Raw genomic sequence first — 26,121 nt, 5'->3', positions numbered from 1 at the left:
CCAAACAATCCAGATGTCAGCAGGACAAAAGCCAAACAAGACACCTTTCCCCCAAGCTTCCCCACAAACCCTACTGTCCTGCTGGTGGGGGCAGCCTAGGCAAGATGGAACACCTGGGGGGAAGCAACCTACATCAGTCCTGGGCAGCCCCACCTTGGGATGTCCCCAGGCTCAGCCCCTGCAGGGCTTTGAGAAATCCCACAGGAAATGGTGCCTGTACAGGAATGCTCTGGCAGAGCTGCAGCCCCCCACTGCCCTCTCCAAGCCCCAGCAATCTTCACGAAGGTGAACTCAACCCTCTCCTGTGAAATGAGCGACAGCACATCCCAGTCCCACAGCACTATGTGGCTTCCCCAAAATGATGAGAAGAGGCTGAGAGCACCACACAGCTGAGCTACCTCACTGCCAATCCCAGGGAAGCCAAAGGAGGCACCTACCAGCTTCGTAATCCTTGATGGTCTCTTCTTGGAAGTCCTTAAATATGTCTGGCCGGAATTTCTTCTCCAGCCCGTAGCTGTAGTATCTGAAAAGGCACTCCAGACCGTACCTGGGAAGGGAGCAGCACGTGCAGCTCAGACACCGCTGCACACAACACAGGGCAGCAGCAGGAGACTGAGAACAACCCCAGACCCACCTTCAAGCAAGGCAGAGGCACTGCCTGATTTGCTCCGAGCCCTGTAGAAGGCCAAACCCTTAAAAAAGGCCACTCCATCCCTCCTCTCTTACCTGTATCCCTCCTTCCCATCCTCCACAGCCAGTTGCTTGAACTCCTCATACATTTTCTTGTTGAAGTGATCTCGAGGAAGAAGGACCAGAACCGGAAAAGCGTGTTCATCTCCTGGGACTGACCAATGCCCAGTCGCTTTCGCTCTGTTTGGGGAAGAGGGGATGATTACAAAGCCAATCCTCCCCCAGGGAATCAGGGGCTCATGTGCAGGAGGGCCCTGTGGCATTGTGATGACAGCCAGCCCCAGCACTGGACACCATGAGCACAACCCATGCTCTCCAGAAACCCTTGGGGACATAGCAGCTGCCAGCAGGGCTGTCCTGTACGACCCTGTGTCCATCCCTGCCATGTTCCTGTCCCCAGCAGGGCAGAGCACACCCTGTCCCTCCCCTCAGGGCAGGGTCCCTACCATTAAGGCAGCGCCGCCGGTACTTGTGGTAGACGTGTTGTGTGAAGCCGTTCTCCTTGAGCAGCTCGTGGGAGGGATGCTGGAACTTGGGCAGGGACTGCGGGGTGCAGCCATAGCTCCCGACAGCCGGGGTCCCCTCCGAGGGGCTGGAGCTGAGGTGAGAGACTGCTGTCAGCACCCCTCCTTGACATCACCCAGGACAGAGGGGTCACACTCCACCCCACCTGTCTGTGGGTCCCACCCACACCTCGTCGCTATCCAGGGCTTGGGACAAGAGCCACGGAGCAGTGTACTAGGAAGGGGACCAATGTTTCTAATCAAGACACATCTTGCTACTCTCCAAGGCCACAGATTTCCCCCAAGTCTTTCCAGGAAGGGCAGGTTTGATCCCTGGATGCTGCTTTCCCCTTCCTTCCCACACTCCCTCCCTTTCCCATTTCTGCCTCCTCCACGATCCTGCAGGCCTGTCCCTGGTACCTGATGGAGGCAGTCCTGGGCCTGTGCTCCCTGGAGTCCATAACCCAGCCCACGTGGCACTCCATCGGAGGGTTTGAACTGTGCCTCGTCTTCCTCTTCCGCGGAGTCTGCAAGACACGGAGCATCACAAATGTCCTTCCTTCCCCCTCAGGCCCCAGCTGGGAGCCCCAGCTCCCGTCCCCCAGCCCAGCCTGGTCCCACCTTGGCATCTATCGTCCTGCCCTCCTTCACCACGGGGTAGAAGCGGGGCGTCTGCGTGGGGTCCTTGAGCTGCGGCGTGCGCGGCGTGCGCGGCGTGCGGGCGTTGCGGTAGTTGGGCGATTCTGGGACGGTCGTGGGCAAAGATCGGGCGATGGTGGAAGGCTCAGGGACTCCGAAGAGCTTGTTGGCCAAAGCGTCTGTAGGTACTGCAGGGAGAGACCCCCACCCCGTGTCAGCCTGGGCTCCAGGCACGGAGTCACTGCCAGCCAGCAGATGGAAGCAGCAGGGGCAGGAATGCAGGGACACATCCCAGCTCTCCCACACAGGCTGCCTGAAATCCAGTTTGGCCACAAAGCCCAAATCCGAGCTGCAGATGCAACGCTCCCCACAAGGTATCTGCTTCCTAGTGGTTAACAGCAGCAGCAAATCCCTGTCCCCAAGGACACAGCCCTGGTGTCACACAGGCAAACAAGGTCCAGCAGGCAGCTGCCTTCCAAGTACTCAGAGAGGGTCCAAGAGGAAAGCCAAATCCCAGGAACTACATCTGAGTCTGCCACAGTTTCCTCACTCCACTGGGACACCTCTGCTTTTGGGCTCCTCTTACAGAGCTCCACAGCATTCAGCTGGGAGCATTAATCTGGGAATGATGCAACTCAGAATATTCTGTGAACTAGATAATCCACTAGACCTGTGACCCCAGTTCCTCCTCCCCAACTGCTACCCAGCCTCCAAGAGCCTCTCAGCATGAGAAGCCTGCACAAATTTGGTCCCATCTATTCATGCCCCATCTCTTACCTTGCTGGAACCTGGGGGGACCAGGAGGGACTTCCTGGTTTGGATCCACGGGGGGCTCTGGGGTCAGGGTGTCAAACTGCTCCCTGCTGATCATATTCACCTTCTTGAAGTTCTCCACCTCTTGCTGCATTGGAGGAAAAAGATGGTGAAGAAACCACTCACCCCATCACAACCATGGCTCTGCCTGAGCAACAGCCACAACACTGGGCACTGAGGGCAGTCACAGGGCCTCGGTCCCCAGAGGGCACTGGCTGCACAGGGGAGATGCAGCAGACAGAAAACTGGCACTGCACAGGCCACATCTGAGCCATTGATGCTGCCAAGCTCTCAGAGATCCCAATTAGGTTCACTAACCAGCACCTGCTTCTCCCAGGATTTTACCAGCCAGGTGAGAGCCAGTGCAGTAAAGCTCAACATGAGCTCAATGACCCATTTTTGGCCAGGACCCCCTGCCACCCTCCTGTGTCCCTAGAGCACCCCTCCCCACATCCTCACAGCCACACTGGCAGCAGGGCACAGCGCTCCCATGGATCTGAAGGACCCACAGCCCAACACACTATCCCTGTCACCCCAGAGAGCAGCACTGCTTCAGCAATGGGCCAGGTATCAAACTTGGAAGCACAGAGCCCAGCTGGCAGCTCCAATAAGTCATCCCACCTCACAGCCATGACTTCTGTCACTGAATGAGTCTATGCAAGTCCCTGGAAGTGAGAGTCACCAAGCTGGGACCCCAACGTTTCAAAACAGCAGATGGGCTTTCTATAAAAAGCCCATGTCTATGCAAACTGACACCAAAATGGAGAAGAGCACAGGCCAAGTGCAGCCCAGCCACCTATGAATCTGTCCCAAACACACGAAGAATCCAACAGGCTGTGCCCAAAGCACAGGGCACTAAGGGCAGTGCAGAGACAGCCAGTTCCCCTCACAGATCTGGCACTGCAGCTGAGATCTGGCAGACAGCAGAACAATGGGCCCCATGTTCCAGGTCACCTCACTACTGGCACTTTGTTTACCTGGCTGTACCTCACGTCTGGTTACAGCGCTGTGTTTATCCCTGGAATGGCCAAACATGATGCAGGGAGCCAAGAATCCCAAACACTGCAAGAGGACTAATCCCAGTTTAGCTGTACCCCATGAACAGGCTGTAACCCACTGCACTGCCCTTTTCACACTGCTGCACACGAGGCTCCCCACAGCCACACGGATCCCTCCCATCCTCAGGCCAGCCACTCTCACCTTGATCTGCGAATACTCTGGCTCAAACTGCTCAGTCCACAGGTCCTGCTCATAGTAGTAAAGCCCATCATTGATCACCTTGGCCAGCTCTGAGCTCATTTTAGCCCTGGAGGTGTGGTTGCCAGTCCTGTCCCCACCGGGGTGGCGGCGCAGGTACGGGGGGGTCTGGGTCACGATGAGGATCTTGTTCACGTCGCGGTCGTCGATCTCGTAATCCGAGTCCTCGTCTGACCAGTCAGTGAAGGTGTTCTTGCGCCCGTCCATCTGCTCCATCTCCTCATCGAACAGGAAGTCGAGCTCCTCGGGTTCATCTTGGTCCTTTTGCTTCTGCTGCTGCGGTGTCTTTGACTCCTCTGGTTTCTGCAGGTCAGGGGGCAAGGGTGACACAGGGTAAAGACCACACGGTGACACAAGACCCAGCTCTTGCCCCTTGTTTCTTTACCCCAGCCCGTCTGGGGAGAACACTTCATTTACACCACTGAGGAGCAGCTCCAGAGGGGCTCAGATGGACACAGAAGAGACTGGGATATCACTCCCAACAGACCCTACTTGACTGAAGCCTGCCCATGTATGATCCAAGCCACCCCAGTAACTGGGAGACTCCCAGTCCAACAGCTCTACATCACTTACCTTGGGCCTGGCTGGGGAAGGTCGGGGTCTCTTCTTCACTTCAATCCATGTCTCTGAATCCAGGTCTGGCAGACTTGTGGACAGGCCCTTGGGCATTGTCTTCAGTTACTGACCTCCTCTGTTTTGGTGGGGACTGGGCTGGCAGGACGTGGGGAGCCTGGAGCAGATTCTGGAGCCAACAAGAGCCACAAACTGCTTTAGAGGGAGGGAGGGAACCCAGGGGGGTAGTTACAAAGTACGCAACCATTCTGGCAGCATGGCACAGCCTGCAGGACTAACTGGCCCACAGTGGCCACGGTTAACCAGCACAGTGCCCACAAGGGCATTTAACTGGGAATCTCCAGTTAAAGCTATGATGCCGGTGTGGCCACAGAGCTTTGCAGGTGACAGCTTCCCAGACGTACAAAGCCCTAAAGCAGGTGTTCTGCTGCTCTCTGGGAAACCTTCCAGAGAGAGTCTGGAGCCAGATCTTCTGTCAAAACTCTTATGGCAGCACCAAGATCCTTCACGTGGGCTCTCAGGCCCAGCCCTGGGCTCCTGCCAGCCCCCATGGGATGAGGTGACAAGAGCATGGGAAGCCCATGAAGGACAGAAGACCCTTCTGTAGCACTTTGGTGACAGCTCCACACCTGTTGCCCAATTTGTGCCCAGTATGTCCTCAGCCAACAAAGGCTGGATTCACAAGTGTCTTCTGCTCTGTCCAGCAGCTGTAGACTATTTCGAGGCACACCAAGAGACTTTCAGCAGGACTGCCTATCTCTGAATCCCTTCAGCCCTAACAGAGGACAGCAATACTCAGTCTCTCACACTACCCCATGCCTGGAGGCAGCAGCATTCTGGGAGTCCAAGGACACCAGCTCTCACCACCAAGCAGAAAGGCAATCGCAGAGCCCTGCCCTGGGAACATTCCTGACTCTCAGGTCTCAGTCATGGTGCAGTCCCAGCACAGCATCCCACACCTCCAGGCACATTCCCCCAGTGCTTACCAGTCTCTTTCTGGAAGCTCTGCCGGGGCACAAACTCAGGGCAATTGATGAACTGTGAGAAGTCTGTCTGTGTGTAGTCTGCCATAGGAGGGCCAGGCAGAGCCCATTTTTCTGGCTGCTCTTTTCTCCTGATCTTCTCATCCACGATTTCCACCACCTTGCTGTCCTTCAGAGCCTGGAACCAAGCAGTACTTTGTTAACTTAGGGCCTTGCTTTGGCATATTGAGGGGGTCAGCCCAAGCCATTCCTCCCTGGGAGGACTAACAGGGGGCAGGTGCAAGTCGAGAACAAGAGAAGGCTCCACTTGCACCTCATCCACAGTGAACAGGCATTACACAGGGGTGATGAGAGGCAGATCAAGGAGGAAAGGTCCCCTTTCCTTGCTCTCACCTTGATGATGAGGCTGATGTCAGTGGTGAGTGCCTGCACACGGTGGAAGCTGGCGATCAGCGTGATGGGCAGGAAACCCTCCGAGTCCATCTTGCGCCGCAGGAAGAAATCTCGCTCCAGGTTGTCCACACTGAAGTAATATTCTCTGCATGGACAACGTGTCAGTGAGAGGAAGCCCCAAACCACCATTCTCTGGGCACCCCCAAGGAAATAACCCACACACACACTGAGGGGAGCAAGCCTGGGGAGCCCAGACGCCAACACCTCAGCACAGTCAACACGTCAGCTCTAGCCCTTCCCATGGGATTGGCTGCACAGTCCCCACCACCCAACAAGGACAGGAGGTGGTGCTCACATCTGCCTCTTGATGTAGTCCTTGAGCAGCTCCTGGTCCACACTGTAGAGCTCAGCACTGCTGATGTTGTCAAAGTAGTAGGTGATGTTGCTGGCGTACTTCTGGGTGCGGGAGCCGTCCGAGCCCTCGAATTTCCGGTACCCATACTGGTAGTCAAAGTGCCCTGGGGGACACCAGGGTCAGCACAGAGCCCCTGGGGTCTGCCCTGCCAGATGGGGGTGGACTCCTGCACAAATACTTCCTTCTTCCTGAGGATCCCCTGGAAGCCCACATCCCTCATCCTCCTGCTCTCTACCTCTGCCACAGAACAGCCAGGAACCCTCTTACCCAAGGATAACTGGGCAGCCCAGCTGATGCACAAAGGCCCTACACTGAAGCTGCATCAGTGTTAGCACAGACACTGCTGAGTCAAATGTCAGGGCAATGCTCTCTCTCACCCAAGCCATGACTCCTGCTTGGCTCTCAAATGGCATAAAGCCTTCACAGACTATCAACATGCTTCAATTCCTGCTCACAGAGGTATTGCAACGGGCAGAAAACATAAAAAAGAGCTTAGTCTAAGTAGCAGGAAGACATCTGCTTTTATAAAAATACCAGTATGACTTATTTGCTTTGTTAACAGCAGCTCAACTTACCAGCTGCAATGACCTGCCAGAATATTGCCCAGTATCCCTGGAGTGCTCTGCCCTCCCCAGCCCACTTCAGAGCCCCAGATCTCTCAGGCACAGAGACACAGAGCTCTGCCTGCAGCATCACTCTCCCTGCAGTCACAAGAGCACACACACACACACACAATGCTCACCTCCTCTGCCACGGCCCCTGCCCCTGCCCCGGCCGCGGCCCCGGCCCCGGAAGGTTCCGCGCACGGCGCCTCCCTCGCTCTTCACGCTGGAGGTCTCGTCGTGGTCCTGCCAGCTGCGCTCGTGCTTGTTGTCAGGGTGCCAGCCTGCAGCAGGGGGAGGAGAGGCAGGAGGGGAGTGAGGCCATGACAGCACCTCCCCTCTGAATGCAGGACAGTTGTCCCCCGGGCACCAGGGCTTGCTGTGCCCCGTGGCCAGGCCAGGAGGGTCCCCAGCCCAAGCCCCACCTTTGAGCTCGCTGCGGTTGTTGGAGGGGTGCCTGTGCTGCTCGTTCTGCCGGTTGTTCCGAGAGGCTGTTTTGTCCCTGGGCACCTCTGACTTCATGTCTATCTGCAGAGGGACCCACTTGTGTTTGTTGCCTGCAAAAGGACAGGGTTTGGGTGTGACACAGGTTCAGAGTGTGGCTGCTTCCTCCCCCACAGCCCTCACACATAGAGGGGAGAAAGCAGCAGAGTCTTCTGGACAAACCCTGTGCCCTGACACCCCTCCAGGCCTCACTGGATGCAGAACAGCTCTGACCAGGACTCTGAGACATGGAGGGGCATGAGTCAGAACTTGCCTGTGGAAATTGTCACAGCACTTGTCCTTCCTCTGCCCCTTTCTGCCTGCCCAGGCTCAGGCCAGACTGAGCCCACGTGTCAACCACAGCTGATAGAACCCACAGTGAAGGACTGTTCTGTGCCACCATGGACACACGGGAAGGTAGGCTCCTGCCCTGCCCCTGCTTGGGCCCTGCTCCACCTGCTCCCACCAAAATGACTCCTGAAGCCTGCAAACACCTTTTCCCACAGCTGTCCCTGCACTGGGATCGTGTTCTGCAGCAAGGCCTCCAGAAAAAGCAGAGGATGCTTTCATCTTCCTGAGGGTTGGGAAGGGGAAGAGAAGCTGAGCCTGGAGGACTCTCCCCACCAGCTCCTGCCTTACCTTTCTTCTTCTGGGCTGACTTCTGGTTGTCATCATCACCATTCTTCTCCTCCCCAGACTCATCAGATTTGGTTTTCAGGCTCTCTTTGCCATCGCTCCCATCTCCCTTTTCCTGCTCTTTCATGTCTTTCTTGACAGGCAGTTTCCGAAGGGATGGTGCTTTGTGTGGCTGCTGGGGACACAGCAGGGCAGGAAAATGTGAGAGGTGGGAGTAGTGAGGAGCTGGAGGCAGCCCCCAGCTGTCCCAGCAGGAACAGGAAGACTTTGCCCTAGGCTGGGTGCATCCCTGCTCTGTACCTCCCAGAGCTGTCCTGTTCCTAGGGAAGGGCTCATGGCTGAGCAGGGCAAGGGCTCATTGAGACACCAAGATGGGCTGACAGAGAGACCTTGTGCTCATGGATGGGTTTGTCCTGTAAAGCACCAGATTGCCCCAGTGACAAAAGGGTGAGTGACCACCTTGCCCTGACACACAGCCAGGAGCTAGCAGAGCAGCACCCAAAAATAGAAAGGTTTCAATGACACCCATGTCCTCAGCAGGGAGGAAGGGCTGAGCCCCTTCAGCACACCAAACCCTTCTCATGCATTTTCAGTTCCTCCTGTGGAGCTCCTGACCTTGGCCCAGTCCCTTCCTGCACAGAGCAGGTCTGGGAGCTGGCCTACCTGCTCCAGCCAGCCCAGGGTTTAGACTGGGCTCCAGGTTCCCAGAATAGCACTGAGGGAGGGAGGGAGGCAGCCCTAAAAGGAAATCCCCTGCACACTATTCCTGGCTGCCTCTGCACTGACACTCAGCACCCCAAATGGCTCAGCCAGTGCTTCCAGAGGGATAGGGAGGTCTGCAAGGGCCTTATCCTGCCCATCACAATGGTTCTGTGTTCTCACCTGGACACTCTTGTGGGCTATTTCTCCAGGTGTTGGCCAATTTGTGGCATCACCAAAGTCACCAACCTGGTACCAAAGAGAAAGGTCCTGTTAGTGCACAAAGCTGCAGGTGTTCCCTGCAGCAGGGAAGAATGCTTTCCACCCACCACTGTCCCACAAAGAGCTGTCCCCAGGAGGCTGGAGGGGGACACCCACACTACACATACACAACCCCTCTCCCCTCCAAAGCAGGAACCCTGAGCTAATTCCAAATAGCTGCAGACAAGTTTATGTCCATCAGACATTGTAATGAGGCTGCCACCACTCCTGCAAGCTCCCAGCCTCTCACTAAATATTCTGCCCCAGCAGCAGCAGCATTTGGCAGCAATCTGCCCAGGGTAATTCACTCAATTACAGGCACCATCCCCTGCACAGGGAAAGCACTCAGCTTACAGCATTCTAAATACACCTGATGCAACTACATTCCACTGAAGAAGCTCTTCCAGCTAGTGGCAGCCACAGCCAGGCACAGCCCCAGTCAAGTGCCCAACTACAACCCCCATGTGCTGCCAACAAAGCAAGGGCATGGTCTCAGAGTGGCTGAGAAAACTCAAGCAGGTGAAGGAACTCCCTCATTCCAGTCACCCCATGGCCACACGGGGGAACATCAACTACTTCTCTGCTGAATAAATGACCTGCTCACTACCATCCTTTCTATGTCTTTCAGGTTTCAGAGGACCTGCAGGACAGAGGAAAGAAGTCAAACAGCTACCCAGGTACCAAAGGAATCATATTTGGGCACAGAAACTCCTCCTTGCCCTTGTGGGATTGTTATTTCTGAATTAGTTTGGAGTCAAAGGAATTTTTTATCCCTCAGGAGATCACATCTTTACATGCAGGTGCCATGCTCCTCTGCCCAGGAGGCAAATCTCCTGGGAAAACAATTCCAGTGCAGGGCCATGCCTGTTTCACAGAGAGGAGCACCATCCATCCCAGGGCCTGCCTTTCTCCAAAATGGAACAGAGAAGGAAAGTCCTATCAAGCTGCAGGTACATCTCTACTGGCTGCTGAGAGCCAACACCAACAGCCCCTGTCCCAGCTGTGCCCCAGAAGAAACTGTCCCTCCATCACCACTGATTCCCTGGAACAAATTGCCCTGGTTCCTCCAGAGGAGTGGCTTTGTCTGACATCAATTTCCCTGGTTCTCTGTGTGCCAGGGAGGAACAGACTGCACAAAGAAGGACAGAGCTGCAGACACACCACTGTCACACCCTGCCTACACCGCAGGGCTGGGCACAGGCTGAGCCCACAAGGAATTTGGGGTGTCCTCACAGCAGGGTGAGAGGTTTGCCACATCCAGGACTCCTCCAGGTGCCTCCCTGTTAGAGGAGAGGTGAGAAGGTCTCCCCTGACCTAGATGGGCAGAAAACCAGTCACAGCAGCATGCAAGACCCCTAAAATGCTGAAGAGGAGATGGAGTACAAGGACAGCACATCACCCTCTCCACAAGCAAGCTTGTGAAGGGAGGGGTCTGCTCTCCAGACCCTCGAGAGGCTCATGCAACACTGACACCTGCACCAGAAACTGGGAGCCAGTGAGAGGAGAGCAGGCACAGCCTTACCTTGCTTCCTTTCCTCTGTCTCGGGTTGGCAGCCCTCACCACTTTCGCTGGAGTTGTAAGTTCTGCAAGAGAAGGACAACAAAAGTGTTAAAACACAGCTGAGGGCTGTGAGTGGGAGTGTTGGCTCTGGAGAGAAGTGGGTAGGAAGCAAAGCAGCTCCCCCTTGAGCAAAGGAGGGCTAACAGGAAAAGGTAAACAGAAAACATAGCCAGCTCCTGACTCGAGTCTCAGAACTGCCCCGTTAAGATCAGAAAACTCCTGACCAATCCAGGTGGCCTGGAGATGGACTTTTAACCCCATGCTGCTGCAGGATGGCAGTCCCTGCCTTAGCTCTGCCCTCCCCAGCCAGGGAGGATGGGGGCAAGGAGCTCAGCTCATGCTGAAAAGCACCCACAGAACAGCAAGACAAACCTGCCCTTGAAAAGCCATTCCCATCACAGTGCCCTGATGCTCCCCAGAGAGCAGAGCAGGGCTCTGACAGACATGTGCAAAAGTCTGTAGCTGCTGAATCCTGCTACAGCTGAAAGTATTTAGGCACTGAAGCACCTCTGGGGTGTTTTAACACATCAGAGTGAGACTGTTGGGGTTCACACCACCACAGACCTCACAGCAAGTCAAGATCTCAACCTCACCATGGCCCATCTTGGCCCCAGCTCACACACCATCTCCTTACAAGCAGAAACAGGAATTCAGCTTGCTTTGGCCCCCAGGTCTGGCTGCAAGGTCTCTGATCAGGCTCACACAGAGACCAAGCAAGAGAGCAGCACAGCTCTGCCAGCACAAACCAGAGGGTTTGTGGGGTCTGCTCCAGGACACTGGTGCTCCACAAGGGGAGGAGAGCCCACTGGGTCCTGCCCCACAGGGCAGCCTGTGCCAGGTGCCAGGCTCCTGCAGAGAGGATTTCTGCTGACTCACTGGCTTTGTTCAGAAGAAAAGCAGCCCTGACTGGGGTAGGGTGAGGGTGGGAGGATCAGCACAGGCTATCAAGGGATGCCCCAGGAAACACCCTGAGTAGCCTATTCAGCTCTGCTCAAAGCTGCCTTTGATCTCCTTGCAAGGCTGGACAACTTTGCCTGGATGATCAAAACCGGTCCCCTTCTGAGCCTCCAAACCAGTGATTCATCCTGGCCTTGCTCAGAGCTGGAGGCTTTGAAGTGTCAATAAGGCAGAGTCAGACATGGCAGGACAGAGCCACGTGCACTCCACTTCCCCAATTCCTTTCTCTACGGCTCTTGCATGAGGATTTCATGTCCAGAAGAGTCCAAACTCTCAGCTGGATCCCTGAACCCTCCCCTTTTCCCCCAGGACCTCCCCAACCCACCTGCAGTGCCTCCCTTCATGAGCAGCAGCAGTCCCACGTGTCCCTCATTTATTCCATGTGCACTTCATTGAGAATCCTGGCTCCATGGCACAAAGCTTGCCACAGGGCTTTTAAACTTCCCTGCTAGTGTAGGAAGAGCCAGCACTTTCAAAACCGCCTCCAAAATCCTCCATTCAACGCCCACAGATGTCACCAACTAAATATAGCTTCAAAAGGCACCAGGAGCTACAGCACAAACCCAGAGACACAGAGCACCCCTGCCTGCTCCAACAGCACTGATGGGACCGGCACAGCCTGGTCAGGCTGATCTCTGGGGCTGGGGACAGCAGGGACAGCTCTCAGCCTGCAAGGATCCCACCCAGGTGCCTGCTCCCACCACAGCACAGCCCCAGTGTTCACAGCAACAGCACCCAGCCCTTTCCTGCAGCTGCTTCACCTCAGGAGCCCTCAAGGCCATAGATGTTCTTGTGCTTTTTTTTGGGAACCAGTCAAAGAGAGGGGCCTCACAAGCAGCACTGAAAGAGGAGCAAGGGGCACAGGCTGCAGGGGCAGGTGCCACAGACTCCATCACCTCTGCGGGGGAGGGAGGAGATTGTTTGAAACAAGTTCTGCAGCTTTCCTTATCTGCAAGATATGAACAGGGATCCCTTATCTCGCTGAGGTGCTGAGAAGACCAATTAGCATTTGCAGAGCACTGCAGAAGACAAAACACAAAGCAAAGGGCTGCAGTTCAGCAGGGAAGGAGGCTGTGGAGCATGGATGGAGCCCCAGCAATTCATGGTGGAGACCAAAGTAGGAGACCAAGAGGCTGTGACTGTGCTGGTGGACACGTGGCCAGACACAGCACTTGCTGAGCCAAGACCACAGCAAGCAGAGGCCATGCATGCCTGGCACCCTCCAGGGCACAGCAACATAACCAAGGGCACCAGCAGCACATCTTGTGGTCCCCAGCTGAAAAGAGCCCCTGCAGGAAAACCTCACTGCATCAGCCTGGGGAGTGAGAGCAAGTGAGTGCTGCTCATCCCAGGCAGGAGCTCAGCACAAGCACTGAGGGACACTGGATGCTGCCCTGGTTCACAGCCGAGCCTTTAAAGGCTGCTGGCAGATGTCTCAGACCTCTGGGTGTCTCACAACTCTCCTTTTGCATCTGTTTGGTGGCAGTAAGTAATTTCAGTTGCACTAGCAGTGCCTGACCACCTCCTGAAAAACAGGGCCTCTCTGTGTGAGGGGACAGACAAAACAGCTGCAGCAGGAGCCAGGGCTTAGTGGTGTGAGGCTGGCACGGGGACAGCGGGCAGGGAAGCAAGGAGCAGCTTTGCCTGCAGCCACAGAGCAGATGCTGGCACAACCAAGAACAGAGCAGCAGGTCTTGAGTTTTGATCTGCTGCCTGCAGCCAGAACCTGATCGTTTGTCCAGCCATGGGGTTGCCCAGCCACGAGGAGATTATTCCTCAGCAACCAAGGGGAGGGACAGGTGGGAGCACCCACAGCAGCCCCAGTGCTGCTGTCACAGCCAAACCCTTCCTGTGGCTGTGCCACAGCCAGAGCCCTCCCTGGCTTTGGACACTCACTCCCAGATGCACCTGAGTGCTTTTTCCTGCAGCCCACACCTGGCTGGGACACAGAGCCCTGGGGTGGGAGGCTTAGAGGGGCATCCAGGTGAGCAAATGCCTCTTATCCTTGCACAAGGACCAGAGAGCCAGAGTCACAGCAGATCCACAGCTAAATATCCCTCCACTCCACCAGGGACATTTAACACAGGATCACTGAACTCAGCCAAGGAGACATATCTACTAACTTATCTGGGAAAATGAAACCAAACACCCAGCAACTGGTTTTCTGCCTTTCCTTGCATCCAGTGGAATTTATAATGGAATTTTAGAGAAGGTACATGAAGAGAGGGAATAAATCTGCAGTGCTGGGCAGAGACCTGGCATTACTGGAGAAATACCTGTACCTATAGCAAGAATGCTGTAATGCCTGCTCCAGGTGTACCACTCATGTGCAATGCAGACAAGGGCTCCAGCAGCAGCCCAGGCTCCCCAGCAGGAATGCAGAGTCCTCATCTGTCTCAGTCCCTCTGGGAGCCTCTCAGGAACCCTCTGTGCCCCGAGGGTGCTGAGGGCACCTGGGCTGGTCACCTTTGCAGCAGGAGAGACACCAGAGACATGGTAGAAGATAAAGGGCCGACTCTTAGCAGGGGTTAATCCAAGGTTTTATTCAGGAGTCCCAAAGGAGCTCCTGCACCTCAGGGCCCTCCTGTCCCGAGCCCCGGGAGATGTGCCAAGGTTACATTTAAAGGGAGGTGGAAACCCAAAGTAGATAACATTTTACCAACCAATGAGTGACCCTAAGGGATGGGTACTGGGGGATGGACATTTAGGACAGCGTATGGGGCAAGGCTTGGGGGGCTGACCCCTGGCCAATCACTCGACAATCTGGACTGAAACTTCTGGATGGAAGGGATGGGATGCTGAGTGATTGACAAGAGAGCCAGGGTGGGGGTTTGGGGATGATCTCATCCAGGGAGAGGATAACACAGGTAAAGGGAGGGGGGTACAGTCCGGGATAAACCAATTGGGAAAAATATGGGGATACAAAACAAAACTACTTCAAAGTATTACAAAATATAAAAACGCTCTACAACACTCTGTCTCTGGCACACTGTCCCTGACACAGCACCCCCTCCCCCAGCAGCCAGGTCGACAGAAAGGAGCCATCCTGCTCCCTGCTCCACAGCCTGGCACCTTCCAGAAACTGCTGATAAAGGAGGTTCCAAGCCAAGAGCCCGGACTTTGTGCTGAAGAGGCTGAGGCAGGGGCGCATGCTCTGTGATGCAGCTCCTGATGGGGCTGCAGGAGCCAAACCAGTATCCCCAGTTTCCCCAGAGCCCTGGCAGGAGCTTGAGGGCTCTGTATGACACAGACAGCCACGTGCCCAGAGGTCCACCAAGATCCACTTCACTCTTCTGTCTCCACTCTCCACAGAACACTCTTGGCACATGTGAAGACTGTAAGTCATAACCAACACAACTGGACACCCGCTCTGGCATCGAGGTTTTTAGCTGAGAAAAGCAAGTGCAGCTTGGACAAGGGTGAGCTGAGAAAAATGTTAAAAAGTGTTTCTGCGTGGGATTATCTGTTTTCCCAGGAGATAGATAGCTCCTTCAGAGCCATTTTGTGAGGGCAGGAGAGTCCCTCCTGGGGTACTGACACACAGGAAAGTGGGGGTGAAACAGCACCAACCCGTCAAAGAAATTCCTCTAAGACAGACCCAGCAGGGAACCCACCACAGGCAGGCCTGCCAGGACCCCACTGTGGCTGCAGGAATTCCCTTCCTGGCCTAAAAGAATACCTAGGGAGCCAACAGCTCCAAAGGGGCATCCCCACCTTCCCAACATGGGTAACTCAGGCCACCAACCCTGTCCCTGTCCTTGCTCCCTGCTCAAGGAATCTCTCTCCCAGGGTGACCTGATGTGCACAGCAGCAGGGCCATGACACGGATATGGAGACTCCTGTGGCACTCATGCACTCAGTGCAGGACTCGCATTCTGAGGCTGCCCAAGCCATCCCAGGACACAGCTGGTGAGCTTCACGTCCACCAAGAGCACAGAGGGACATCTGCAGGACCAGTCCTGCAGGCCAGATGTGATCTGCAAGCCAACAACAGTCCCTGCTCCCACCAGCAGCCTGTCTCTTGCAGACCATGATAAAGCTCTTTTCTTTTTGAGTCCATCCCAAGAGGAGGCCCTGAAGTTACAGGCAGAGAAGCCTTGAGGGACAGGCAAACACTTTATGCTCCTTTTGTGGGTGCTGCACCCATTTCTGGATCAGCAAGAGGCTGTGGTGGGCAAGACACCCTTGCTGTAAAGGGGCTGGGAAGCACCAGCAGATGGGAGGGCACCTCAGCCTCCCCAGGGAGACACTGGCAGCACCCCTGTGAGCAGAGAGGTGCAGGTACCCCCAGAGACCAATCAGCAGATCCAGCCCTGCCCTGCCTCCCAAGGAGCTGCTCCCAGCACAGCCCCAGCCTTGTGCCAGAGCCGAGATGGGAAACACTTGGCGCTGCAGCTCCACACACGAGCGGAAAAGCCTGGGATTTATAGCACTGACTGCTTGGCATGCTCACATTTTGCTGAAGGCATCACAAGGCACACAAAGCCAGAAAGGTCCAGGACAGGCTCAGCCCACAGACTGCACCTCCTCTTGGTTTGCAATGTTTTACAGCTCTACCTCCCACCAAATCACAGTTGCAGCCGGAGGCACATGAGTGCATGGAGGGGGAAACAAAGGAGCACTGGATGGAGCTCTACAGCTTTAAATGAGATGTTAGCACAAGGACATCTTCCAGCACAAATGGGTTGGTGCCTCCACAACCCAGGGGCTCCCACCTGCTCCTGGGGACTGCAGAGAACCACAGTCAGCCCCACCACTCACAGCATGTGGTGTCACAGCTCCCAGGGCAGCATTTGGCCTTGCTTACAAAGGCAAGAGGAATATCTGCAACACCTCAGCAATAGCAGGAGTTTCCTGTACATGCAAGAAAAGCTGCAGAAGAATGGCCAAGGTCAGGACCAAGCAGAAGACTGGATCCTTAAGGTGGATGCCTGAGCAGGATTCAGGCTCGTAAAGCTCGTGGGAAGCCTGCTCAGCTGGAGCAGGAGATAAGCTGCAAGTACCATGGCTCAAAGCCTTCCAAGCAATTTTCCACAGCTCCTCAGCAGAAGCTCCACTGTACAAGCCCTACTGTAACAGCAAAGGAAGCAAGGAGCTGCCTACACCTCTCTGCAATGTAAGCTCTGCAACTGCTGCAAAGATCACTCTCTAAAAATAACTTCAAAAAGGGCATCTGACAGCTCCATGGAGAGCATGAGAACACTCCCACCTGGGTGTCCTAGGCAGCTTCAGGAGCTCAGGAGTTTGCCCTGGAAAAGTGCAGGGAGGGAAGCTGGGGCACAGGCAGGTAGAGCCAGGACAGCACTGTCACAGGCTGAGTGTGGGCATCTGAGTTATAATCCCAGCTCTCTGAGCCCTCACATCCCTCAGCTGATAGTCCTGAAAGCCCCGGAAGAGGAGGAGCAGCTCAGGACATGTGCAGAGCCCATCTCTGCTGACAGCACAAACGGGCAGCACAGATCCTCACAGGGAGCAGGGCCTTCAGTGAGAACACAGCAGAGCTGAGGAACAGCACTGCTCCTTTAACCACACAAAGCTGCTACAAGCTCTACACACATGCATTATCTGCAGGGTCTGACATTTATTTCCAGAGCAAAGGAGGGGCAGGAAGGGTCTGGACTCACCAAAAATGCACGATCATCTTCACTGCAGCCTCTCAGTCCCAGACAGAAACGCTTCAACCTGTGACCAGCTACACTGGAGGAGCAGGTCAGGAAACGCCAACAAGCATTTCTAACATTAACACTGTCACTGAGGGCAGCCTGGATTCTTCCTGGCACAGACAGCTACTATTAAAGGTAGAGAATGAACTCCCTCTTAAGGGCGAGTGACATCTTTCCACTGCCTTTCAAAGCAAACTCTTCCCTGAAGAGGATTTCTAGGAAACTCCTGACACACAATCCATGCTCACAGCCCTGCACACGATCCCTGAGATGCCAGGCACACACAGAATGAGACTGCACATGAACCACCTCCCACCTGGTTTTCTACATTAAAAAAAAGAATCCTAAACTAAAGATTCTCTCCAGGGGAAACCAATGGTTCCCAGAAACCAAGGAGCATGGCACAGGGGACACAGCCAAGGTCACCCAGCTGACCAGACTTCAGAAACTGTCAAAATGAGGAAGCTGGGCTGACTCAGGCCCCCACAGCTGCTGAGCCACCCTGGTGTCTCTGAGCAGGGATAAGGTACCCACCAGCTCTGCAGGAGAGGCTACTCCAGCACCAGTGCCTGACCCAGTACACCTGGTGCAGGTATCTCCAGCTGCAAGAGCACGTCAGCAGCAATTCCTCTGCCAGCGTGGAAGGCAGAAAAGCCTTCAAGGACACCTGTGAACACTCTGTCAGGTTAAATGGTTCAGGGACAGGGGCTGGGAGAGCTGGCAGTGCTGCAGGGAAAACACTGTGTCAGTCTGAGCCCCTGAGAAAAGGCACGAGTTGATCCAGCTGCTGCTCTGGGCACGAGGCACAGCAAGGACACCCCAGTGCTAGGACAGGAGGCCACCTGAGGCAAGGCTGCAGCAGCCCAGGGTGTGCAAGTGAGCCAAATCATGGAGGAGATGGAGGGTCAGGCCTTCACACAAGCCAGCTCAGAGACCAGCTGATAGTTCATGACCTAAAAACTAAAATCAGTGGTGGGGAGAGGGAGGGTTAACATGAACAGGAACTACAGAACAGCACGGGCAGACACCAGGCAGGACTCACAACTCCTTACAAAACAATTAAAAAAAAACAACCCAGCCCACTCACCTTTGGGAACAACTGATTTGCAAATTAAAAGGGGGTGTCCACCCTCCAGGAGGGATCCGGAGCAGTTTCCTCTGCTCCCGTTTACCTCTGCTGCACCGTTCTGCCTGTTCTGCCGGGCTCTAATGAAAAGCTAGTTAACAGTTAATTATTACCCATTCAGACACACGATCCCCTACTCTGACTGCCGGCTGGGAGGGATAAGACAGTCACGTGATGCAAAAATCCCGACCTTATGAAAGCACAGGCAACTATATTTAGTTGGAGAAACGATGACCTGGCGAGCCTGCTCCTCCCTGGGCCCCTGCAGAGGAGCCGACCTCCCACCTCCCAGGACCCTCCCTCCACTGGCACCAGGGAAGATCCTCATCCAGCAGGAGTTGTAATACTTAAATCAGGGACACCTGGCACGGGAGCAAGCCCTGTGTGCACATCCAGGCTATCCCGGGTGGAGCGGCCAGGCCAGCACACAGCCTAGGCTGAGGGACCCTCCCCATCCTCAGTGTCAGCAGCAAAAGCTGATAAGCACCAAGAGCAACAAACAGGGGCCTAGCCCAAGGTCCTGGACCTTATCTTGAAAGCTGGAGGCACACTGGGAACCTGACCAGTGTGACCAGCACAGGAGATGCATTCAGCAGCAACACTCCAGCTGCTGGCTTCTCCATGCCCAGGGCTGGTGATGCCCAGAGCTGCTGACAGGAGTTTGCCCTCTCTCCTCTCAGGGCTGGATGACCAAGACAGACACTGGTGTGCTGAGAACAGAGTGGGAGCCAAGGCAGCACCACTGTGCGGAGACATGGCCCTACAAAAAAGGCACAACAACAAAATCCAAGAGCATCACCTGCTCCCTCTCTCTGCAGTGAGAGAGCTACAAAGCAGAAGAAAAGCAAAAAGCCTGAGGAGCAGACATCATTAATCTCTTGACATCAGCACATCAGAAGGGTGCTCTCTGCCTGGATCCTGCTGTGGCCCATGAGACAGCACAGCTAGCAGTGCCCGTGGCATGAGCGAGAGGAGGTCACTGCATCCTGCTAAATTCCTGCTGACACCACCCCTTGAATGGCTGTCAGCCTCTTCTACAGCTGCATCTGGGGACTTGGAAGCTGACAGAACCCTTCCTAGGAAGCATCTGGTACGTCTCACTGTAAATATTTAACAACAAAAAGACAGGAATCGAGCGCCAAGCGCCTGCAGAGAGACCCTCCAGCTCCAGTTCACACTGTCTAGGAGGAGACTGAGCAGTTCCCAGTGTGCAGTGGAGGGGGAGAGGGGTTGTACAAGGCAAAAGTGTGAACTCTGCACAAAACATGCCTCTGGAAAATCTGTCATCTCAAAGAACAGAATGGGTTTCCAGAAAGGAGACTGTGATGTAATTCAAATAGCATCAGTCTGAGTTCCTCCCGCTGTGACTCCTGGACCTTCCTGCTACTCTGGCAGAGGCATCCCTGCAGGACCAGAGCGTCCCCTGAGCAGTGGCCATTTGCTAAATGACCACTTAACCTTGCCCTCAGCCTGCACAGCTGCAAACCTGCCTCCCTGACTGCACAGAAGAGACTGAGCATCAGCTCAGCTTGTGAGGTCAAGGAACACAAAGGCAGCAGAAATCCAGCTCCATCTCCTGGGGCAGGGGACAGTAACAGGGATTTGGTGATAGGAGCAGGTGCAGCAAGATTTCCCAGGAATTTAGGGATGTCATGCCTAGGTCTCCCAGTAAGCAAGGTGTCTCCATAAATGTGCTGAAGAAATATTACAGTCTCATAACCACCTGGATTAAACTGAGCTATGGGGGCTTTCTCCTGTTAGTGAATCCACAGCATTAAAATAATGACAAGGCACTCAAATATCCCTGTGATCTTTGAGAGCAAGCAGAAGGGCTTCTTTTTGTGCTACTTCAGGATTACTGCACCTCAGCTGACCTGATTTCAGGCATGCTTTTCCAAGCAGAAGATACACCATTCTCACTTGTGCCCCCACCTTAAGCAAGATGCAGAAACATTCCAAGTTTTTCTAAATAACTCTGATATAGCAACTTCCTTCTTGGGTTCACAGTCACATGAGTCCTGCTGCATAAACCACTCTCTCTAATAAAGCTAATTCCAGTGCTACAGGTGGCTGCTTCCCATGTCAATACAGAGCATAAAAGAGTGCAACACCCTAATCAGACTAAGTCTTCCCAAAGGAGTCAGGAATACCCAATTACAAAAGAGTGCAACATAGCAGTTTCCTAATTTAAAAATCCATCTCCCCTCCTTTTATTTCTAAAGGATTAAAAATCACTTCCTTGCAGTGGTAGTATCACCCTCATCTCTTTATGGAAAACTTCACAGAGTTTAATTCAAAGAGGCATTTATAAACTCAAGAAAGATATCTCAGACACTGCTGACAGTTCTACAAAATGATCAGGTCAGGGTGCAGCAGATGAAAAAAAGTCATCAGGAGTGGTGAAACCAAGACAGAGCATCACTTGCTGCTCTGTTGAACACTAGTGCATCCACAGCTGCACCCTGCAGTCAGCTCTGGTCTCTGGAATTCAACAAGGGCACAGGGCTGTTACAGCTGCTCAAAGAAAAGCAATTAAACCACCCAGAGGCAGCTCCTCCAGAGGTGAGACTAAAAAGGCTGGGATCCTGCACCATGGAGAGGAGGAGGGCTGGCTGCAGCATGCAGGAGGCCAGGAGGGCACAGGCACAGCACAGGAAGCTAGCAGGAGATCCACTTGAAGTGCCAGAAGTGTTCCCTTTCAGAGCAGGCAGCAGATTTCACACAGTAGCAAGTTCTGGGAGCTGAACAGCATCAGCTGCCTGGCAGAAGTTTGGTTTCAGAGTGAAGACATCCACAGACATCCAGCTGCAAATGTGCCCTCCCAGTCCTCCTCAGCAGCACAAGCAGGAATGTGAGAGTGCGTCCCTCGTTCCACCAAGCCCAACCCTGCATCTCTCAGGGGTGTTGAAGTCTCTCAGCTTTCCACATGAACTCCAGATCACATGGTTTGAAATGGCTCCTTCTGAAAAGCACCCTACAGCTGCCAAATCCTGGCTGTGGGTTGTGGGAGAGGAAAGCACTGAGGCACTGCTGTGCCAGACAGAAGGAAAGTGAGGCCTCTCTTCAGCAACTGCTTTATTTGCAAACACTGTTAGGTAACTGGGACGCAAACACTGCTGTGCTTCCACCTCCATAGTGCTCCCACGTGACACGGGGATGATCCGGGCCGAGGATCCAGGCTGAGGGCAGGCTGCCACCAGCATCCCATGCTAACAAGCAGGAACATGCTCTGGGGCACACCACAGCTACTGTGCCTACAAAATGGCTGAATTTTGGCTCAGGCACCCCACCTATGCAATTCCCAATCCTGATACTGCGACTCAGCATCTTCCAGCACTCTGCTAAACCATCTCCTTGGGAGAGGACCAACAGACTTCTCACCCAGAGGGGAAACCAGCCATACAAACACACCTGGCTAAAGCTTAAAAAACAGATCCCCGATAAATGTGTGGGAGTTCTGGTGACCAGAGTAAATCAACTCATTCAACAACCTCAGCAATGAAAAGGAGGTGAGGGAGTCAAACCCAACAGCCTCAGGAATGCACAACAGCTCTGGTGGCAGGAGCAGTGCCACTCTGCCTTTGCCTGCTGCCCTCACCCTTCACTGTGTTTTGAGATACCACAGCTTCCAGATAAGCTTAGTGCATGGAAAGAAAAAGCATGGCACCAAATTTAAGGCTTTTCTGGAGAAAGGTATGAGAAAGACTGCACAATGTCTGTGCAACTACCATTTAGAGGAATCCTGTTTAAGCTTTAACTTATCTCCTAAAAACCAGACAGAATTGTAAAAAAGGCCCCAAGCTCTGTAGGTAATGTTTTCTGCAATACTGCTGACATGTAACAAACACTTTCTGAAGCACTATCATCTGCTGCAGACACACACTCATGCCCCACCCTGGAGGCAGCTGTGCAAGGTCCCCAACCAGCTGGAGGAGAGAATGCAGTAGTGCCAAGCAAAGGACATCTCTGAGTTCACAGCACAGGCAGGCAAACCCCAACGCCCGAAGAAGACAGATCTTCATCAAGGTGGAGAAAAGCCTCCTACAGACTCAACAGATGGGAATATATCCTTGCTCTTCAAAACCCTAATATAGCTGGCTAGAGCTCTGGAAACACATCCACAACTTCCATCCCTCTGTTCAGTTCAGCAAGTTCAATTACAGGGCTTCCAGTGTCACACCAGACCACTCTAAACCAGTGAGTTATTTTCCCTGAAATCAGCTTTAAGACATCAGAGCTGATTTCCATACTTCCAATGCCTCCACCATCAACAGTGATTTACCCTCACACCATCCATAAACTGGAGAAATGGGATCCCTGCAAAGCCAAAGATGCACAAAGGGACATGCCTGGGGTGACACAAGGCCAGGTCAGGCACTGACTTCCATTCCCAGGTTCTTTGCTATGGCACATCCCCACATGGCACTACAGCTCTGAAACAACAGGCTCTCACTGGCTGATCCTGGTATCACTGGTTAAAACACAAACCTTTCCTTCATCTTGGCACTTCCACAACATCAGCCTGGATGAGGAGCAATTTTTTTTCCTGGCAATTTGGGAAAGGCAGGAACTGAGATCATCCAGTGTTTGCTTCTGAAAACTACATTATTTTCCTGATTTGAAAACTCCATCCAGAGCAACCTCGCTCTCCCAGTAAGCTGCACCCACCACTGGGGCCAGGAAGCTTTTTCTTTGCACTGATGGCAACACAGTGAGCAACTTGGTTGTCCTTAACAGCAATACTCAACAGCAACACACAGACTACAAGTCAAAGGGGAGGTCTGTGTCTTCCCAAAGTACTGCAAATTCAAATATATATCCTCAGGTTCACAGACACATCCACCTGTATACAGGTAACATATAAACAACAACAATCTTGAGTTACATTTGCATCTTGACACATCAGTGTTTTCAATTATGTGTGATGAGCAAGACCTACAAGTTCCCAAACTCCTTCACCCTGGACATCCAAATTTGCTATGCTACAATGCATGGAAGGAAAGAACCTTCAGCTGTTTAGTCATCACTACCTGAAAGCATAAAAGATGTCACTGCTATACAGGAATGACCAAATATTAGAGGTTTGTTTAGGAAGTTCTTTTGCTTCGGTTTTTGGGTGGGGCTTTTTTGGGGTTTTGTTTGTGGTTTGGTTTTGGGTTTTTTTTACATTAATATCCACTGCATATTCCAGACTGTACGTGGCATGTACCAGTCTTCTAAGTTTGGTGAGTGCTGACTCTGAAGGAAGAGAAGTACAGGGAAGGCAAGGGAGAAGGAAGTTTGAAGAGCTCCATTTTTATTTAATACATACCAGACTGGCCATCAGCTGGAAATATATCTGTAAAAGAAAAAAAAAAAAAGAGATCAGTATTGGTTGCAGCTGGAGTGCAAATCATATTTAAAAGGTCTCCTCTCTCGATTTGTTTGCTTTAGCTAAACAGAGGAAGTATTTTCTTAGTATCTCAAGTTAAACATCAATCCAGCTTGGAACCCACCTCAATTCAACCACTTGTTGAGAGAAAGATTTTGAAGGAGTCTGTGTTTACCCGAATGCACTGCTCTCATAAATAACCTTCTGCATTGGCTTCTAGCAGACAGCAGTGAGCAATAAAAAAGGTTGTTGAGATGTACAAAGATCCACACAATGAGCTACTTGGTGGCAGCCCACACTCCCCCTGAGAAGCAACATCAGATGGAAATCTACAGAGAACATCTAACAGGGAATACAGATAGAAGCCAAGGCAAAAGCCAAGTGAGCATTCTTCTGGTTGTCCTTGGCTCTGCAGCCACGAGGGACATCAGCAGCTGTGCCTGGCTCTAACACAGCACCTACACCAGACACAGATCTCCATCAGCAAATGGACACCCAGGGCCTTGGCACAACACCCATCACACCAGGAGAACCCTTCCCTTTCCCAGCTCAGGAGTCTCTGGCAGCAGGCACAGGCCACTGCACAGGACAGATGGAGTCTGGGGGGCTCAGACCCCAAAACAGATTATTCAACCTCCCCAGCCCCCCAGGCTCTTTCCAGTTAGAGGTACAGGCCCTTCTCTTGGAGGGCCTTAGGTATTGCTGGGAAGATGTGTATTTAAGTAGCTGGAAGGACCAGACATTTAAGGAGCACACAGGACAATGTGTGTGGAAAACCCCTGTTGATAAGGCTTCCCCAGAAGATATGAAAACAGTACTTTTGAGAGAGCAATACATCATGTTTTCTTCAAGGATCCTGGAAGAGGAGAGGGAAGGAAGGCTGCCAGCAAGGCAAGGTCCTCCTGGGACAGGGGCAGGCCCCTGGCTTCTGCTTATCAGCTACCCAAAACACACATACAGCTGGAAAGTCACAAGAGTTGCAGCAAGGACTACCCCTCAGGCAGGGCAATGCTCTCTGGCCTGGGCTCAGCTCATGCAGAAGCAGCAAAAACACTCCTCTGTCAAAATAACTTCTATTTCTTTTCCTTTGACTTGCACCGTGTTCAAAGCACTTTCAGGCAGGGATGCCTTCATCCCATATAGGAACAGGAAGAGCCAAGCAGAGTAAAAATACCCAGAAGTTAAATCAAGACTCTCTCTACCATTATTACACAGTTATGGTCTGTGGCCATTTGAAGGCATGGTATTAAGGACTGCCCTGCACATCCAGAACTGTCTCCAAGCACCAGTTTTAATCCTTTGCAAGTTGCATGTTCTACTGCAATCCTCCACCAGCCCAAATGTCCCAAATGCATTTAAATATCTTGTATTTCTGTATGGTCACTGAGGAGTTCGGGCTTCTACATCAGCAAGCTGAAACACCCTGTAGTTCATAGAATCGTTAAGGTTTGAAAAGAGCTTTAAGATCTCAAACAAGATAGAATTTATTTCCCTACTTGGGCTTCTCTGCAAAGGAACAAGGTGGTAACACTGGTATGCCACCTGTTTGGATCAGCTGTACCAGATGCTACCAAAACCCAAAATAAATAACAGCACCACAATGGTTGATAAAATAAATTCCTTTGTGCCAGCCAGGAATTTAGCAAAGCCAGGCTTTGGCTAATGTTCCCCTTGCTGTACCCTGAGGGGTGCAGTTCTCCACTGCATTCCTGCTAGGCTGTCCCACCAACTCCTCATCAGACACACCACAGCAGAAGCAGCCATTCACAACAGGTCCAGGCTCTAGACACCACAAATGCCACCAAATCAGGCACAGCTGCAGGTGACCCCTCAGCACCATCTCCTATCAGACGTGTCACCACCACAACCCCAAACTCACATTGCCCCAAGGTCTCAGCTCACTGCTGTATTCCCCACTACCCTGTCCTGCTCTAGATGTGCAGGAAGGCTCTCCTGGCTCCTCCTGAGCTCAGCCACAACTCTAGAGCAGCTCTGTCACTACATTTACTAGAAAAGCAGTGACTCAACTCAGTGGCTGAGGTCAGAAAGCAGAAAGCAAGGACCACATGTGATGGCCAAGGACAGGTACAGCTCACAGTCACCTCAAGAGGCTTCCCAGGGCAACTCCTGTCAAGGAAAGACACTGGCATCCAGTGCTCAGCCCCCTTGTCTGGGAGAGGCTGACCTTGTCCAACTCATCACACCTATGATTAACACAGATTTGACTCCAAGCTCTTCAGAGCACACTGAGAACACTGGGCTTGCAGGCAGCTTTCCCCAGAGCTGAGAACAAGTACAGAGCAGTCTGTAGGACTTGCTTTGAAAAACGGGGCTGCTGAGAGGACACATCTGAGGCAGAGCTGGTCAGGGACCAGCAGGCACAACGACCCTTTGGGACACCTTTTTCCCTGTCAAGCACAAGTGACTTAAATTAAAAATTAGCCTGCCAATTAAGGACAGCACCTCAGGTGCCCAAGATAAGTCTAAATCAGGCAG

General features: G+C 53.2%; 1 protein-coding gene across 1 annotated transcript in view; it reads right to left on the bottom strand.

Moving 5' to 3' along the window:
• The window catches only part of LARP1 (La ribonucleoprotein 1, translational regulator), a 45,468-nt gene that overhangs the window by 6,199 nt on the left and 13,148 nt on the right, over positions 1 to 26,121 (bottom strand). Inside the window, 19 exon segments of the mRNA XM_036391870.2 lie at positions 438 to 547; positions 727 to 802; positions 805 to 870; positions 1,137 to 1,288; positions 1,614 to 1,720; positions 1,815 to 2,020; positions 2,610 to 2,733; positions 3,846 to 4,205; positions 4,476 to 4,579; positions 4,582 to 4,644; positions 5,462 to 5,636; positions 5,852 to 5,996; positions 6,207 to 6,369; positions 7,009 to 7,152; positions 7,294 to 7,425; positions 7,991 to 8,162; positions 8,870 to 8,935; positions 10,470 to 10,531; positions 23,566 to 23,592. Coding sequence (XP_036247763.1) covers positions 438 to 547; positions 727 to 802; positions 805 to 870; positions 1,137 to 1,288; positions 1,614 to 1,720; positions 1,815 to 2,020; positions 2,610 to 2,733; positions 3,846 to 4,205; positions 4,476 to 4,579; positions 4,582 to 4,644; positions 5,462 to 5,636; positions 5,852 to 5,996; positions 6,207 to 6,369; positions 7,009 to 7,152; positions 7,294 to 7,425; positions 7,991 to 8,162; positions 8,870 to 8,935; positions 10,470 to 10,531; positions 23,566 to 23,592 — 2,454 coding nt within the window.

Source organism: Molothrus ater, chromosome 15, assembly GCF_012460135.2.
Source record: "Molothrus ater isolate BHLD 08-10-18 breed brown headed cowbird chromosome 15, BPBGC_Mater_1.1, whole genome shotgun sequence".
NCBI lineage: Eukaryota > Metazoa > Chordata > Aves > Passeriformes > Icteridae > Molothrus > Molothrus ater.
Note: the sequence above shows the minus strand (reverse complement) of the source record. Positions and strands in the feature narration are given on the sequence as shown.